Source organism: Crinia signifera, chromosome 19 (assembly GCF_055691185.1).
Source record: "Crinia signifera chromosome 19, ASM5569118v1, whole genome shotgun sequence".
Classification (NCBI taxonomy): Eukaryota; Metazoa; Chordata; class Amphibia; order Anura; family Myobatrachidae; genus Crinia; species Crinia signifera.
In genome coordinates this window covers 124,277,728-124,296,811 of record NC_139226.1, presented here as the reverse complement: position 1 = coordinate 124,296,811, position 19,084 = coordinate 124,277,728, and the positions used below count along the sequence as shown (strand labels likewise).

Sequence of the window (19,084 nt, the reverse complement as noted above, 5' to 3'; positions counted from 1 at the left end):
CTACACTGGAGCTGGCATTGGGATCGAATCTGCATCGAATGTAGAAAAGCCATTCGATGCCCATTCAATTTTCTATTCGATTTTGCTTCTATAAGCACAATTGAATAGAAAACTAGTGCATATCTCAGCACGTGTGTGCCCTCTATTACGGTTCACCCTTTCCTGATTGTCTTTCTGATTTCTTACTGGATGAAAATAATACGGCTTGTGATCACTTGCCCCAATTGTGTCGGGAAATAAGAAACGATGATTGGACAGTCACCTGCTTGCATCCATCACTGGATTAGCCTACCTATATTTTCAGATTATTATTTTATTATGAGTATTTTTATTTTCAGATGATGCTGATTTATGATTTAAAAAAGGGTCTTAAATCATGTCCATGGTGCATAGACATGTTTATTCAGCTCTGTGTGATCCCCACCTCCCATAGTTTTGTGTAAATCAATGCTAGCTGGACACAGATAAACTGGCCTTGGGGGTAGGGATGACGGTAATAACATAATACACAATGCTGTGTTTCGTCCCTTGGTTACTGCTGGCTATGTCTATAAAGCGGATCTAATTGTGTGGGGTTATTGTTTTTTTTGTTTTTTGTTTTTTTAAGAAATTGCCTTTAAAATATTGTAATCCTCAGGGAAGATCCGAGAGCACAGGATTTGTTTGTTCCTTAATTACCTTTCAGACCACTTTGGGGTTCCTTAGATGTTTTTTTTTTGTTTAGCTCCCATTATAGTTCCCAATCATTTTGTGTTCCGGTGTCCATTATATGAGTAATGAGATTGCTCATTGGAATATTAACCTCCTATTTGGGTTTTGTGACTTGTCACTTACACAACAATGTTGTGATCTCCTTATTTTCTAATGAGATGGCCTGGGGCATCTCCATAGCGACAGAACTGTGCGTATTATTCCCACAATACTCATCGCCCCACTCCTCTTACATGGATGTTCTCTGTGGCGGCTGACGTACAATGAGGCCTTTAATTGCCTGGAATACACATAGTGCTCCGGTGCCCGTCCAAGTCATGTGATGGGAGTTGGTAATCATCTGCCAAGGACATACCTGGGTGTGTGACAATGGTGGCATCTGTTCTAGTGTATAAGTGCCTGTGCTCTATAAAGATAATAAACCCTTTCCTGGTCATTTCTCTTAAGTGTATCTTTGGCTGTGTAGAAAGTGCTAGGTGTGAATTATCTCAGACTCTCAAATGCAGCCATAAGCGCAATAGCTATATGGACAGTTCAAGACCCCCATATCACAATCACTGTTTGATGGTACCGTACTTATGTCATACTGTCCTACCAACTATCCTCTTATAGGTGTGATTACACCATCTGAGCAGTAACAACACCTAGCAAACACTTCCCACAGCTGAAAATGAATTGCGACAAATATTCCACCCCCCTCAGGTGTTCACGTCTATTTTTAAAACTTGTTCTTTTCACCTTGGCTTATGGCTACCTTAGGTTAGAAGCCCCCTCCCACCGTGTCTCTGATACCCAATCATATATACCCCCCCCCCCCTTGCTCCAGTCCCCCATTACAAGCTATAGAATAGAATAGAAACAACTTTATTGGCCATGTTTGCTTGCGCACAATAGGAATTTTTTGTGGACTACAGTGCTGCATCAAGCAGGGGTGAAGGGGGGGGGGGGTATTACATACATTACATTAAGACATTACATGCTGGGGGCACATGCCCCCCAGCAAAGCATATGAGCTCACCCAGTACATTGCACAAAAAAGCTTGTTTCCTAATTGAGAACTTCTTAGTCGTCTCCCTGGGGATCCTGCAAACTGTGTTTGAAATGAATCAATACTTGGTGTAAGAGATTGGCTGTGTGTGCGCCAAAACCTGGCCTGGAATTTTTTTCTAGTGGAGACTTTCTAGAGCCAATAATTGCAGTATTTATTAATACACGGTATCACGTAGTGCATGATGTTTGTATGACTCATGTATCCAGTCGATCTCATTGTATCTTACGTGCCTATTTTATTATTTTTTTCATTGCAAACAAGAAATGCATTTATCTGGCTGTGAAATGTATCGCGCACTGCTGGGTAATGGGGGGTAGACATTATTCATTCAGAGAATAGTCATTTTATTTCATTTTTAGCTCTTGCTCTATATAGCAGTACAATATGTTATTGGATCCTCGAGCAATGAAGACATTAGGAGGAAGGTCTCACTTTACAATCGAAATGTCCCCTTTTTTGCCTCTCGGGAATCAATCTGTGAACATAAATTAAATTACTTCCCCTTGTTTTAAAACTAATTAAATTGCTCTGACTAGGTTTCTCTTAAGATGTTTTATCGCTGACAAAACAGAAGATTTGTGCAGAGCGTTTGATAAAAATGTACAATGCGCTCTACGCTTGTCATTGGGGTAGCCTTGCTTGTCCAATATATTAAGCAGAAGTCCTCTGTGTATCAGGTAAAGAAACATTCCGGGTAATAGGCTATGATAAATTGGCTACTCTTTATCCAATGCATGTACAGTGTAATAGAGATTGGATGTTTCATTTAAACCTTTATTGTGGGCTCAGCTGGAGCAGATGAAATCATGTGATCACAGCCATACCCCAGACCCCAGCAGTAATGGATTGTATGGGTTCTTTGGGCCTGACACCGTTATACTCATGTTACTTACACAAAGTACACTGAAGTCCTCTTCTGTGCTAACACTGCATATTCTGCTTAATTACATCACCTCATTAATCCCGCCGCTTTCTGCTGTAATATATCTCCCTTTCATTTCAGCCAGCTATTTTATGGTAGTAGCGTAGCATTTGTCCACCCCAAGCCTAAATTATAGATTGCATTTTGTTGTTTTGTTGTTGCTACAATGTTGTAAAACGCAAGCGGGCCACTAAGGGGCACTCTCATTATTATAATGTTCATTCAGGAAATCCTCGGTTTGGAATTGAATGCAGCTGAAGCGGTTTTCAAGATTGTAGAAGACGGTGACACTTGTTTTGTCCGCTGTGTTTATTGTTTCAAACATCTTTGTTTTTTATCGTTGGTATGGTATTGTGTGAGCAATCCATTCACACCTCGTACACTCTAATGTCACACTGAATGGGGTTGTGTGTGTGTGTATGTGTGTGTAAGTTTTGTCGTCTTCATTTTTTTCTTTAAAAGTGCGATTTCTTTTTTTACAGCAACTTGTGGGAGAAAGAAATGATGACCCCGCAAAATAGTGTATATATATATATATATATATATATATATATATATATATAATCTATATGGCCAGACGCAGGCGCTGACCATGTGTTAGGATACAAAAGCTGCCGCTGCCCCCCCCCCCCAATAGACCGGCCACGCCTGCGTTGTCCAGACCGTGCTCCCGCAATGCCGCTTCAAGACCTCCTCATCACTACTTATTTTATTTATTAACAGTTTCTTATATAGCGCACATATATTCCGCAGCGCTGTACATAATTTTTTTTTTTTTTGAACATTCACATCAGTCCCTGCCCCAGAGGAGCTGACAATCTATATTCCCTACCACATATACATGCATACAGACATTCTAGGGTTAATTTGTTGGAAGCCAGTTTGCCTACCAGTATAGTTTTGGAATGTGGGAGGAAACCAGAGTACCCGGAGGAAACCCACATGAGCACGGGGAGAATATACAAACTCCGCACAGTTAGGGCCATGGTGGGAATCTAACCCTTGACCTCAGTGTTCTTAGCAAAAATGGTGATCTGACTTTTACAGCAATGTCTGAGGGCTACTGAATAAGACCCATAGTGCTGTAAGCACACAGTAAGTGCACATAGGACAGTGAGTAGTGATAACACTGCAGACAGTATGTACGTACAGATGGAAATAGTGCATAGGTGCCTACCCTCCTGCATTCTGCAGGAAACTCCCTGAAATAGCAGCAATCTCCCTCTCTCCCTCATTAGTCTTGCAATCTCCCTCATGTCACGTAGCCCACATTACATTGTTACATCATAGTTACCTCCCCTTCTGCATTCTGCAGGAGACTCCCTGAAATAGCAGCAATCTCCGGCTCTCCCTCATTAGTCTATCAATCTCCCTCATGTCACCTAGCCCACATTACACTGTTACATTTTGTGGAAAAAGGAATGAGAGATAGATTCATTTACATTGAATCATCAGCGCCATTTCCCAGCACTTTACCGAGTATAGTATCTCTTACTAACTGCTTTGGGGCTCATCTACATTTGGCTATAAGTCATTTTAAACAATTCCTCTCAGATGTAGCAGCACACACCCACGCTTCTAGGTGCCACGTTAACAATCTCTTTTCACAATCTCTCCATATATGGAACTAGACACGCCCTTTAGGTGGCGCATGACACGCCCCCTTAATGGGGCGCTGTGCAAAATTCTTCTACCAACTACAATCTCCCTGAAACTCGTTTTTAAAAGCAGGCAAGTATGAAATAGTGCCGTCATTGCTCACAATATGTACTTACACCTGGGAGCAGGGTTCTCATTGACCACGTGTTACGTGCCCTGTATTTTGATAAAGAACTTCTAGTTATCAACACTTACTTCTCACAGGCACCAACATTTCCCTCACACCTCTTTTCCCTTATCTAGCAGTTCTGGCACAAGTTATTACATTCTGACAGCTGATCAGCAGCTCCTGTGTGACTGGAGTCTGTGAGATTTGTTCCTCACTAGGAGGCTGCTGTTAACATCAGAATAGTCTTAACCCTTTGTGAAGCTCAGGGTAGGGGTAGGTGACTCGTGATACAGGTAATGACCTCAGTCCTGCAGGTTGCTTGGGTGGAACATGCAGAGAATGGAGTGTTGTCAGTGTGTATCGAGCTAGGAACAAAGCAAGCTCTACCTTCAGCTACAGTAACAAGACAGATGGGAAGGGGGTGCCTGTCATGTATGTGTATGAGTTTAATGACATCTCAATGTATGCACACAGCACATGCATTTAAAAACACGTAGGTGTGCACATATATTTGCAGGTGAGATATATATAAACATGCTGCTACAAGCAATTTGCATAGACATAAACAATTCAGTACACATGAAAATAAACCCAGCTGAGGCAATGTGTGCGATCAATGCAGCTGAACATTCCTATTTTATTTCACTCTTTGTGGGCCAGATTCTCTAAGCTTCAAAGGTGATAAAATGGAGAGTGATAAACCGCCAGCCAATCAGCTCCTGCCTGCCATGTCACAGACTGTGTTTGAAAAATGTCAGACAGGAGCTGATTGGCTGGCTGCTTATCACTCTCCATTTTATAACTTTTGAAGCTTAGAGAATCTGGCCCAGAGGCTGGTATGAAAAGAAAAAAAAACACGGGAAAACTCTCCCAAAGTCTCTCACACCCTATTACATTTGTCCCAAAATCTTAAATATAAATCGGAATGTCGGAGGTCATTCAGTAAGGATATCAGAAGCAAAATCTTGCTCTTGTGGGCAAAACCATGCTGCACTGCAGGTGGGGTAGATGTAACTAGTGCAGAGAGAGTTAGATTTTTGTGGGGTGTGTTCAAACTGAAATCTAAATTGTAGTGTAAAATTACAGTATTTACCCTACACAGAAACAAAATAACTCACCCAAATCTAACACTCTATCTCTCTGTACATGTTACATTTGCCCCACCTGTATTATAACATGGTTTTGCCACATAGAGAAAGATTTTGCTTTTGAGATCCTTTCTGAATAACCCCCCAACAATTTGCATGGATCATACAAATATTTGTGGGGTGCAGTCTGCTTCTATGGGGCTAGCTCACATGCGCAGGGCAATGGTGTGTTACTCACTAGCTGGGCAGTTCGCAGCAGGAAGGGAGGGACGGGAGCAGTGGGTGAGCTAGACCATGGGTATGCAGGGGGGGGGCGTGGCTACGCCTCTCTTCGCCGGTGCAAATTAGACTGACTTTTATTTGCAATGGCAGGAGAAACCAACTTACCAAGTTAATAAGAATCACCCCCCGTATCTCCAGAGATTCTGGACACCCCCTCCCCCAGAGCGCCGAAAATGGGGTCTCCGTGAGGCCACGTCCTTTTAATTAGGCCATTATGCATTGCTGGGGTGCTAATGCAGAGTGTACTACAACTCTTATTATCCTCTTATCCTCTGAAGATGTTATTTCTCTGAATGACAAATACTGCCCTGTATGTATAGCTATGTATTTATACTGCAGGCATGTGTGCATGTCTCAGAATAAAATTGGAAGTTTGACAGCTTTGGAATGATTTTGAGAATAAAATGAAATATCCAGTCGGGTCATTGTTGGTAACTGTACCCTGTGTCTGCTCGCTATAATAGCAGTTTAGAGGAAACTGCAAATCCTGAGAAAATAGCAGGAGTTTGTCAGACGTCTTTCACCGTATAAAATCCTCCCACATTTGCAGAGTTGCCCTCATTGGTGACAGTGAAATATACCACACTGACTGGCTGATAGTTAGATTATATATGCCGGCTAGCGCTGAGTGTGGCAGACGTTGTACACTCAGACAGCATGCTGGGTAATGGTCTGCTTCTAAATTGTTCATCATCTGTATTACACCCCAAAATGCAGGCGATTACCTTTTCTGTATGAGTGTACCCGCAAGAAGATTTGCGTGAGTAGTCGATACACAGTTTGACCATTTTTAGCTGGGACAAGGGCCCTTTATGTGTCTGTAATAGGTATATATATATATTAGTATTATGCTTGCTGTTATATGCCCAGCAGCCTTGAAATCAACTCAGTTTGTGGCTGTACAAAAAAATAAATACCAACGGCTCTGTAGTTTAAAATCAGCAAATCTATTCCTTCGAGTCCAGGTCTCCGCTAATTAGCAAGATCAATTTTTGTTGTTTTTTTTTTTAGCTAATTTTATTAGCTTGACAAATTGTTTAGGCCAAATTCATCAAAGAAAGTGGTCCAAATGGATGACGGAATTGGTTGCTTTTTACATCAAATCAATTCTCAATGTGAAATAACAAGTACGTTTACAATTTGAGTAGTGCATGTCTAATACGCATTACGTTAATACATCCCACTATTGCTATTCCTATCAATCTTTTCTTCCAGTTGTCTTAAAATGTATTAAAAATTATTTTATGTTTTATATGCCCCCAAAGTTCAGTACAGTAAATCATGTCATTAGTTTTTTTGTTGTTGGTATTTTATTGTATCTTATAGGCAAGTGATTTGTAGGTTGAGTCTGTGGTATGGATACATCTGGAGACAAAAGAAAAGCTTAAGCTTGTGAATCTGCCGTTCAGTGGAACCATGTAAAATCACATTTTTCTAATATGTTTAGTTTTTAACACTACGATTTTTGGAGCCGAGCTGGGGACAGATATAAAAAGGCTTCTGTATAAGTTCCAGTAGTTCCAGTTTAGCCACTACCCCCAACCAGCAGAACGTAACTGTAGGTTCCATGTTATCTAACTGAATTGTTAATGTCCTGGCATGAGATTTTCGGCTAATTGGGGGTTACAGCCGTGGCATCGTATTGAATAAATGTTGGAACTTGTATATTTTGGCGGCGCCCATCGCATCGCATAACATAACGCATACGATGGTATGCGATGCGACGCGATATCGTACGATAGTGCACGATGGCATACAATTTTGAAATTGTATGCCATTGTACATGGCATACAATGCCATACGATGCGATGCGATTAAACATTGTTTAAGCACCCTAATGGGTGCTTACAATGTTAAATGCACCCCCACGCCACATCCCCACTATAAACGTGAACCCGAAGCGTGGCGAGCGCAGCGAGCCCGCAAGGGGCGGTGGTACGCGTCCTACGACCTTTTCATACCCCCACTATCCACGTCGGCGTGGAGTCGGGAATAGAATAGTGTGGCAAACGCAGCGAGCCACCGAGCCCGAAAGCGTGGCGAGCGCAGCGGATACCTGTGAAGCCCGCGAAGGGACGCGTTTACCTGTGAAGGTATCCGCGTCCCCTCGCGGGGCTTGCTGCGCTCGCCACGCTTCGGGCTCGGTGGCTCGCTGCGCTCGCCACACTATTCTATTCTCAACTCCACACCGACGTGGATAGTGGGGGTATGAAAAGGTCGTAGGACGCGTACCGCCGCCCCTCGCCACGCTTCGGGTTCACGTTTATAGTGGGGGGGTGGCGTGGGGGTGCATTTAACATTGTTAGCACCCATTAGGGTGCTCAAAAGCACCCTTTAGGGTGCTTATACGATTTTTGATCGTATAGGGGGTCAAAATCGCGTCGCATCGCATGCCATCGGGTACATGGCATGCGATGCGTTCATCGTACGACGGACATCGGGGGCGCCGCCAGAATACATAGAAGACTATGCGGGGGGTATTCAATGTGAGGGTCACTGTAGTCGATCTTGCTCGACCGCCGTGACCCAGTCCCGCTCTCGGTCAGCCCGATCGAGAACAAGCAGGCGGGATTCAATGTCCCGCCTGCCGGGGAGCGAGAAGGGGGCGTGGCATCGAGTTGCTGCCGGGAAGAGGCGAGCTGCAGCCGGCAGCTCTTCACTTCCCGGCCATTCTCGGCAAAACAAGCCGACAGATTGTGATGTCGGGCTCATTCTGCCGAGATACCCTGCTCAATGCTGTCGGGGAAGACGACATTGAATATGGCCCGGCGGGCATCTCCCCGATGGGAGATGCTCGTCAGTGATCGAATACCCCCCTATGTCTCAGTAGACCGTGACTGGGTTGACACCTTGAAATGGTCGGCATACCTGAGGTCAACTTGGACAGATGGTTGACACAAGCTTTTGGTTGACATAGACATGGTCAACATGTATAACTTAGACATGAGTTTTTCATGATTTTTTTTGGTGTCTATATCAACATGGCCACCATATAACTGTACCGCGTCCCCTCGTATTCCCACTTTTGATAGTAAAGTTTGAAAGAAAAAAACAGCACCTTTTAAAAAAAAAAAAAAAAATGTGAAAAACTAATGTAAACCTTCTTCATGTTGACCATGTCTATGCCGACCATACGTTTGTGTTGACCATTTGTCAATGCTGACCTTGGACGTGTCAACGATTTCAAGGTATCGACCTAATCACTTTCGACCGTAAGTGCTTGACCTAGAGACGGTCTACCCAGTGTCCGCATTCCTAATAAATATGTAATTATGACTGGAAGCAAACAGCCCACACGTATGAATCATGTGTTTTAATTATAAACAAACGAAGTGTTTGGTAAATGATGAGTTTGATTATACTCGGTGTCTCTGCTATAATTAGTAACCAATCACTGATCACTAAGTCCATTATCAGTAAACCGTCCTATCAGACAGACCAGAGTCCTCCGCGGCTGACTGCATTCTCCTGGTTAGACCTCTGATGTTGGGATCTGTGTAGTTTGCAATTATAGCAGAACAATTTCTGATCCAGAATCTCGTTCTCACGGAGTTCCCTATGAATCAAGGAGCTCGGTGATAACGGGAAGTTGGCATCGTTACTTCTGCCCACACAAATGGTTAAATGGTGACTGGTCTGGAAATGAGGACATGTAAGATGACCAGTAATGAGCGAGATAATAACATGAGGTTATCGCCAGAAATAGAGCTCCGGGGACCTGCCAGTGAGAAATAATAATGTGGGCTGAAGCTCGAAATAATTCATATAACATGATGAATATGCTGCCTGTGGCAATAGTTCCATCCACAAATGGTGCCACAGAGAGTGGTAACGAGGATGCAGGGAGCAACACTCTGCAGGCTTTAGTGGCTGGGAGTGCGTAGTTTCCCGAGTTTGCATATGTCCATCTTCGGAGCATTGCTCTGTGATATAGATCTGTGGCTGAAGCACGTTGTACAAGGCAGAGAGCTGGTGAAGCAAATGCCCCCCGCCCCCTGTCACCCAGCAGCTCAGCCCCCTCCCCTTCTTTGCTTTTGTATGCACATGCAGGGACCCTGAAGAGGCTGTGAAGAGAATCCCCTAAAGCATTCACTCTTTGTCTAGTGCTGTGTGTCAGGCTCTCTCTCTTTTTTGCCTCTCGTCTTCAGCAATTTCCCTGCCTGAGCTGTTGCTCTGACAAACAGCACACACACACCAACAGGAGTCCTCTCAAGACTGCTGGATTAAGACCGTAGTGGACCATTCAGCTTGGGAAGTCCGTCCACCTTCCTGTATCTGTGCACTTTGCCAGAGAATCCGAGCAGCTGTGCATCTTCCCTGGAGGTAGAGAAAAGGAAATCAGATGTAAAGTCCTCCGAAGCTGCATCCTGTGTCTCATTCTAGAAAGAGAGCAGGTGAATTTGTGGACGGGCCATAGCAACGGAGGGATTGCGAAGAAGAGCCTCCATGGGTAGTGTTGTGGATCATAAGCGCTGCAGGTGAGATCCTATTTACCTAGACAGAAACTTGCCCGTCCGCGCACCGCAGAGTGTCGGTCCTGAGCTTGTGTTGAGCTGCGAGTGCTGGTCTTCTATCGAACGTGCCTCCGATGGGACTCTAGCTATCTGCTAGCCTTCCCCATCCCCACCTCCCCAAGACATTGCCCCTCGCCCCTTTCTCGCTTACTTTTCAGTGCCTGCCTGGCTGATGAATGGGTAAGCGTATTTTTGCAAGGACCAGCATTTGATGAGCCCCGGGAGCCTGAACTCTCTCCCCCCTGAAGGCAAAATTGAGAGGTGGTTGTTAAGCTGCTTGAGAACACCACCAAAGAACGCAGTGACAAAACTATGTGCTGGTGTCAAAAGAAGTGGGGGAGACACTGAGGCAGGGGGTGGGCAGCTCTGCCGGCGTGGAGTGAGAAAGCCAATGGGGGGGGGGGGAGTGAAAATTAAATAGCAGTATATTTCATCAGAAGAAGGATGGTGTGTATACTGCTGAGAAAATGGAATGCCTAGGAGTACGATAGAAGCGGCACAAGTCTTAGCAAGGAACTTTTTTTTTTTTTGCTATAAAAAGAAGGGGAGATTTTGAATCTTTTAATGAGGCCATGCTTTTTTGCTGAGAAAGTTGAAGCCTTGCACCTTTATCCTGTGATGCTCCAGCAGTAGGTGGAAGTGTCACCAGCTCATCTGTGAGCGAGGTACTGAGGCAGGTTCCAGCACCTCTCTCACACATCTTTGGATGGATTTGCTGCAGCTGAAGTCTGTGTTCATACCTGCAATGCAAGATGTTGTCAGGAGAATCCCAAGAAGCATTTAAAGCTCTATAAATGTACCAGGGGGATCTGTACAGCTCTGTCATTGTGCATTCGGACCAACTTTGCGGATATTTACCTGAGACGTACCAACCGTTGGATGTATAGCATTTCCTTCCGCCTGTCCTTTATGGAATGGGATTTTTGAATTTCAAAAAGTTTAGCACGTTTGAGAGCAACATATGCGTGGCACTCGGGGATTGGCAGGAACAAAAGCATTGTTGGTGACCACACGTGGCCTTACTCAAGCTGACCTTAGCCTGAGTCAACCATGGTGTCCTAACTTGGAAATTCTTTACTTGGGTTTTTTTTTTTTTACACGCATAATGACGACATGGCGATCAGAATGAGGATATAACAGTGGATTGGGAGGTAGCTTTGTGGAGACTATAGAAAGATCCCTGAAGAGACTTTGCCATGACCGGCTGTCACTACCCTGCGCCAGCTTCTGAGCGGGACCGGATATACCAACATAAAGTCTCTCTGGTTGTTCGCTATTTCATGATCCCGTGTAACATTTGCCTGATCCTGCTTGCTACTTCAACGCTTGGATTTGCAGTGCTCCTATTCCTCAATAACTGTAGGTGTGGCCAGTGCAAAACCCCCCATCACCCTTTCTTCTGAGCTGTCAGTGTGCAGTAGAGGTTTATGTGAGAGTGAATGTGGACAATGCTGTAGTCAGATAAATCATTGCTCATTCATTGCTTTCTTGTCGTGTGTGTGTGTGTGTGTGCGTGCATGTGTATGTGTGGGAGTGTGTGAGTGCATGGGTGTGTAGACAGAGAGACGTAGGAATCCTACTCATTAAACCCATCGTTTGTTTTCCCCCAAATGACACGATTTGAGCTTTGCATGGGAGGTGCTTACATCCTTGGTTTACTGACCTACTTTCTTTCTCCCGATGTGCCATGAGATCTTACAGGCATTCAAGTAATTGAATAGTCATTAGCCTGCTGTATCTTGATGTACCCTTTACGGAATTTAGTGAGAATGGATCTTCCCCATGTTAGTGGCAAGCTTCTCATTTTAAGCTATGTTTCTTAGCCGTTATTGTATTAGATGAGATTGGCTTTGTTGACCTGGGTATTACATGTTCCTGTTTCCTTTGTTGTTGTACGCATTGGCACCAGATGTCATTAGAAGGTAATCGGGTACATTGTCAGGCGCTGAGTAACCCAGCCTACAAACTTAAATAATTTAGAACCTCATAGTAACTCAGATGCGAATCATAGTTTACCGACCTTGCTGGAGATGCCGTGTGCGCTCCTAGTAGTATATCTTCAGAACTTCAGGGGTAAAGGACTGTGTGAATAAACATTTATATTGTATACATATGAGACAAAATATATACACAAATTTAAATAGGAACTGACACCGACAGGATTTAATTACCCCTTACTGGATATTGGGGGTTAGTCTGTTTGACTCGCTCGGATGCAAATTCACACCCCTGCAAGTGCCCCAGAACCCGGCCTACGAATGGCAGGCCGCCCACCCATCATTCGCACGTTCGCAGGCCGGGGGGAAACTCCCACATCTTTCGATAGTCGCCGACCATCGAAAGATGTGGTGCGTGCATGCATATATAAAGTGACTCTCTGGTCACTTATATATGCGAGCGCGTTTGGGAGGAACTGGATGGGCGTTGATGTCAGCTGCCCACCCCCGTGGCGCCCACGTCACCCGGCGATTTCCATGGGAGCGCCCATAAAATGCTGGGCGTTCCCATAGGAGAGTGCCCCCCCATGCCCCTACCCACAATGTTGGGTGCGTGCACCAAGATAACAGTCTGTTCACCGTGGCCACATGCACATTGCAAAAACATCGGACCTGTGCGAACGCATACCCATGGCCAAAGGGACCTGAAAAAGGTCCATTGTGTATTTGGTTGTACAGCCCCATGTTTACCTTTTCTAGTGCACTACTCTCTGTCTCTCCTGAAGAACCTTTTCCTCCTTGCTCCAGGGTTCCGTTCCTTGGACCTCTGCTGGACAGCTCCTGTAAGGCCGCAGGACCTGATGCGCAGGTAGCGATACCCGCTGGTAATCAGGACAGACAATATCTGCCTTTTATTTGTCTACATGTCTCTGATGTCACAGAGTCCAGGCATTGTAATACACTGTATGCACCAGAGGTCTAGAGTCACAATGATTATCTGGCCCTTGCAGCGTTGTGCAGTTGTCGAGGTCCCAAGGGGGAGACCCCAGTAATTTGCGATTTCTTCTTCTTGAATGATGAAACACCTTCCATTTGAGCTCTAGTGATGTCTCCTTACAGGCTGCTTCTTCTTCTCCCTCTTTGTTAATAAGCCTAAAGTCACGTCCAAACTCACAGTGCGCAAAATAAGTTTCACTATGATGGGAAAATGCATTAATATAGTGTTAATCCAATGATTTGGTGTTTCGCGTATTAATTGGAACTTCCGCTGACTTGTTTATATGAATTCTTTAGATTGTAAGGGATTAAGGCCACCAAGGGCCGCCCCCCCCCCTCCTCCCCGAACCCCCGCAGGGCGAATGGATGGTTTGCGTAATCATCCATTCGCAGCCTTGGGTGCGGGGGAAAAATCGTTCGATGTTCTGCGACCATCGAATGATTTTTATAGCACTCGCAGATCTAAGACACCTCTATGGTGTCTTAGAACTGCGGGCACCCTTTATGGTAACAGGGCAGGCAGCTGACATCCGCCCCATCACAGGGCGATTTCCAGGCGAACGCCCACCGTTCTCTTGGAACGTCCATATGCAAATTGCCTGGCCCGCCCCCCACCCGGACTTCTGTGTGGCTTCTCACCACAGCAGCTGCACATGCTCAGAAAAACTTATGCACATGTGTAGTCGCAAACAATCAGTCCCCCATGTGAACGCGCGTGGGGAGGATTGAACCAGAATAACCCCTTAAAGCATTACACTATTTAGGCTGATGCATATTTCTTATCTAGGAAACACATCCAAGCAGGTTACGTACTGACCCAGTCATATAAATGACCAATACACTATTGTTGCACTAGGCAAGGTAAAAATTTGGGATCTCAACAGGTCTGTGTTGAAACCACTAAGCTTCTCCTCTACATATAACATGTTGTTGTTACTTACTGTATGTGCCATCATTCAGAAACACAGAGGGTGAAATATACTACAGTCATCAGTACTATTCTGTTATTTGAACTTAGAAAATCCGTTATTTAAGTTGGGTCATAGTTCCGATTTGATTGGTCACTGTTGAATTGTTTCGTTCAATTGACCAGAAATTGTGGTGCTGGTGCTAGATCTCTATATAAGTATGGAAACGATGAGGCACAATTCTGAGTCCGATGGTACTCGTCTGGATCTGTCTTTCTGTGAAATTAGGCATCTGGTGTGGCAGCATTGGACCCATGTATACAGAGAAGGGAAGCCTGTTTATGATGGACCTGTAAGCACCTAGCATGGGATTGGTGCAAGTGAATGTACTAATGATAACTGCTGCAGCGATTGGTGTAAGAGCAGTCTCTGCTTGCACACCCATTAGTCCCTACATTAGCACTTCAGATTCTGGCATTAGCATAGGATAGTAAACCTGGCCATACACTAGTACGATTTGGTCTTTTTGTACGTGATTTTGATGCATCGGGCCCATAGATTGTGTGAAAAAGTGTCCAATCGTATGTCATATACTTACTATTCCGATGCAATGGACGATCCCATGTGTTGTAAGTCGTATCCACAGATTGTCAGTGTTGCAATAAGGAGCTAGGGTACACAGGGCGGTGAACATGCGAAATGACCGCACACAATGTGACTCATGCGATCGAACTGCCGGGGTAAAGCATGCTAGGGTAGTATGGCCACCTTAAGTCAGGTTTTGGCAGCTGCTACACTTGTGTGCCACTGGGTAGTGTTTGGTTTCATATGTGATTAATATCCAATCTACTTCCTTGCAGGGGCTGGCGATTCCGTCAGAAGGGGGCACGTGTGTACGAAACACTCGCGTGTCCCGTTCCGACGGATCTTCCCGTCCGCCGCTGTCGCTGGTCCCCACGCCACCCTGAAACCCCCCTAACCCTGCCCGTCTCCCTGAAGCGGAGATGGGCAGGGTCACGCCAACCAGCCACCGAGTGCCAGTTTCCATCCCTGTGAGAGTATGACCAGCGCTCTCTGAGCAGCTGGACAATCCACCGGTCCCTCTCCTGTGTATAGATGCTGTGTGTATGCACGTTGCGTCTACTCCGCTTTGCTCTGCCAAACAGGGCAGCAAGTTTTATGGGGCTTTCCAACTCTCCCCTCCCCCACAGCAGGGCACCCCAGCCCCACGGGCGGAACAGTGGGACAGTGCCTGAAAACGGGACTGTCCTGCCAAAATCAGGACAGTTGGAAGGTATATGGTCATGGTGTAAATGCATTTAGCCTTACATATATGTACAATTATTGCTGAACATCCAATAATAAACCATATTGCATTGTAAGTAAATGTGTAGGGTTACTGCTGTATTCAGAAGTGCAGCAGCCTATGGCCCAGATACACTAAGCTTCAAAAATTGATGAAATGGAGAGTGATAAACAGCCAGCCAATCAGCTCCTACCTGCCATGTCACAGACTGTGTTTGAAAAATGTCAGGCTGGAGCTGATTGGCTGGCTGTTTATCACTCTCCATTTTATCACTTTTGAAGCTTAGTGCATCTGGCGCTATACCGTTATGGAGCGCATTGTGCATTAGATGCTCTGCACAGCGCACACCGACCTTCTGCTCCTGGTAAAGCCAGAAATACATCCAGCCGTGCCCAGAGATCTATTTCTACACAGTCGTTTGCCTCATGAATGTCTCTTTTATTAAACACCACCTTTCTGTTTTTCTGCTTAAATTCTGCCGTGTTTAGCATCATTTATAGCTTAAATTAATAATGAGAGCGAGGGAGTATTGCAGCGGTGTTTGGGCCTGATTCTACATCACTCGGAAGGGTTCCGATGGTGGGGGGGGGTTGTGCATTTCGGCGCATGCACAATCGCTGGGCCATTCCTTGCAGGTAAGGAGGGTAGGGTCAGGGCCAGACAGTTGTGTAAAGGTGGCAGGACCACAGGAATGACCAGCGTTTTATGGGCATCACCAGACATCAGGTGAGGGGGGCGGCGGGGGGCGTTGCCGGGGGGGGCATGAATAAAAGCCCTTGAGGTTACGCCAGCTGTGGAGCCCTGGCTTTTGGGCTTTAGTGCATCTGAAAATGTGGTAAAAACCCGATAATGAGGTCTTTGTGGCATTTTCTGGTTAGTACATCCCGCCCTACAGTCGAGGAGTGCATCCGCCGGAGAGAGAAGCTGACAGAATGGGCAAGGGCATTGAATCAAGCTCATGGTGGTTACATTGCTTAAAACTTGAAAACTCAGAGATGGAAAGCAAAAATAATAAAATAAATATATATCAAACAACAGAATCAAAACAATCTTTGGTTATGATGTTTTCTCATTCAGGATCAGATGCGCTAAGCTTCAAAAGTGGTCAAATTAAGAGTGATAAACAACCAGCCAATCAGCTCCTGCCTGATATTTTTCAAACACAGCCTGTGAAATGTCAGGTAGGAGCTGATTGGCTGGCTGTTTATCACTCTCCATTTTATCACTTTTGAAGCTTAGTGCATCTGGCCCTCAATCCCCTAGTTAGTAGCTAGGGACAGATTAACAATGAGGAGAATATAGCTACAGCTCCAGGCCTCCAAATAAAAGTAAGCCCCCATAAATCGTAAGTATTAATACTTTTAGATTTTTGGGGCGATATTGGTGTGTAATCTATTGGTTCTATATGGCACATTGGCATCACCCCCTCCACTTCTCATAATAGGTTCTTGAACATTTTCAGCGTCAGGAGAGAAATTCAATCCCCGCCACTATTTCCGACGGGGGAAATAGCGGTGTGCGCCTATTCAATGCTGTCTTGTCCGACAGCATCGAAGAGGCAGATCGACGAAACGGACCCGACTTTAAAAGCCGTCGGGCCCGTTTAGCCGATAACGGCCGTGAATTGTCACGATCACATCCGAATCTCGACAATCCATGACCGTTTACGCGGACTTGCCCCCTTTTTCGCCCCTTTTTTTGCTGTCGAGCAAAACTAAAACCGGCCAGCGACATGGCTGTCGGGACGAATCGACAGTCGTGACCCAGGATTAGGGATGCCAATCCCGGGGCATTCTTTTAATCCTGGGAATCGGGATAGAAAAATGCTCAATCCCGGGATTGGCATGCCTAAAAGAAAATTGCCCCTGTACCCCACACTGACTGAGTTTTGGGGAGGGGGGCAGGTGGCAGCAGTGCGGAGACAGTCGGCTGGTATGACATGTGGGCGGCCTGGCAGGGCCACACACTTACTTTTGGGGAACGGTGGAAGCAGGCGGAATTGGCGCGGAGGCAGGCAGGCGGCTTCGGCGAGGATTCAGGCGGCTGGGGAAGGCCCGGCGGCGAGTGGTGGTGCAGTGCTATGGCCTGCGCAGAGTGACCTGTGACCTAATCACGCTGCACAGGCCGCACGCCAAGTCGGGAACAGCCGGGCAGCGACTAAGCGAGTGCTGAAGAGCTGATTACTTGATACTTATCTTTCTCTGAGAAAAATCTCCCCACTTGTTTACTACATTAAGGTTTATTTTGCTTGAAAATGTGAAACTGTTCATGTTTGTGTTGCACTGTGAGTAGTGCTTTGTTACCACACATCACTGCTATGACCAGGATTCACCAAGGACCGTGGCAAACCCCATCAATGTTATATTACTGGCCATTTATCTTGTTTGCTATATAATCAGCAGCATCCCTTTGCAACAAGGGACTTCCCAATGCTGCATTAGGCTGACATGTTGCAAGACAAAATATTAACTACAGTAGAACAGTCTCCCATCATGCTGCTGGCAAATAGGTGCATTAATAATGCATCTGTCATTACATCTCATTGCTGTGTATGAAAAACCGTAGAAAATAGAAGCATCATAATACAAATTATAACTCCATTTCCTTACACGCGCTCCAGAGGCACTTGTATACACCGTGTCCCTATGGGAGACTGATGTGAAATGAACATGTTATTTGTGAACTAAACTTAATAAAAGTTCTTCCATCCTTTGCGCCTTTTGGAACAAAAGAGAAAAAAAATCTAAGTAATTTTGAAAATGAACATAATAAAATAATATTGATGCTATCTGGACTCCTGCTTGGCAAATATCTTTTTGTAAGGCTGATTAATATCTGACAGAAATATTTATTTAGCTCCTGCCTACAATAAACACTTGTTAATAATACGAGGGTGTCTATACATTGGCTGACTGCCTAGTCTAAACCCCTACCCCGCACCCCTCCTTCCCGCCCGCTCCTCTCGCCTGAAGATTTTCCATATCTCTTTACAACCAATAACATTGGCAGACTTGTATGCATAAATATACTCTAAATATGCAAATGTTTTCTTTATCTGTCGCTTTACAAGGGATAAGTCCGAGGAAGGCTGATTAAACCAGCAGTCTCTCCTAACGTTTTCATTTTTTTGCACAGTAGGTAGTGCACACCTCACTTACTATGTTCAAAGGTTCTGATGAATTGTTGAATAGTACGGCTGGCATGTTTGTTGAACACAGACTGTTCTTATTTTATTTTTTTACTAGCCGCATCGCTTGTGTTGGTTCAACGATCAGCAGTGCCTCGCGGTAACTGGATTCTGGCAGGTTTACCTCACATTCAAGTGCAGATATTTCTGTTATACCCTAAGTTGTTGTATTTATCTTTCAAATCAACGGCATTGTTTTTGTGGTGGGGCTGCCAAACAATTTGGTTTCCCGCATAAAGGTGTTATTTATTTCCGCTGCGTAACCCCTAATGGGTGTCCAGTTGGGCTTCTGACATCTAGGGCTATAGAATAGGCTTAAAATAGGCTATTTGCTAGCACACTACCTACTGCTCTGCTTCTAACAGAGCTGTACAATAGAAACTAAAATGCTTGAAATGGCTCATTGTGCTCAAT

General features: G+C 45.1%; 1 protein-coding gene across 16 annotated transcripts in view; it reads left to right on the top strand.

The window, feature by feature from the left end:
- AGRN (agrin) overlaps positions 1-19,084 on the top strand; it is a 445,469-nt gene that overhangs the window by 161,530 nt on the left and 264,855 nt on the right. For 3 of the 16 annotated variants that reach the window (XM_083163276.1, XM_083163273.1, XM_083163272.1), the window contains exon 1: positions 10,738-11,695. The exons of the other annotated variants lie outside the window; for them this stretch is intronic. In XM_083163276.1, coding sequence (XP_083019402.1) covers positions 11,533-11,695 — 163 coding nt within the window. In that variant the 5' untranslated portion in view covers positions 10,738-11,532. Of the gene's footprint in view, positions 1-10,737; positions 11,696-19,084 lie in introns of those variants that run through there. 16 annotated transcript variants of the gene reach the window in all.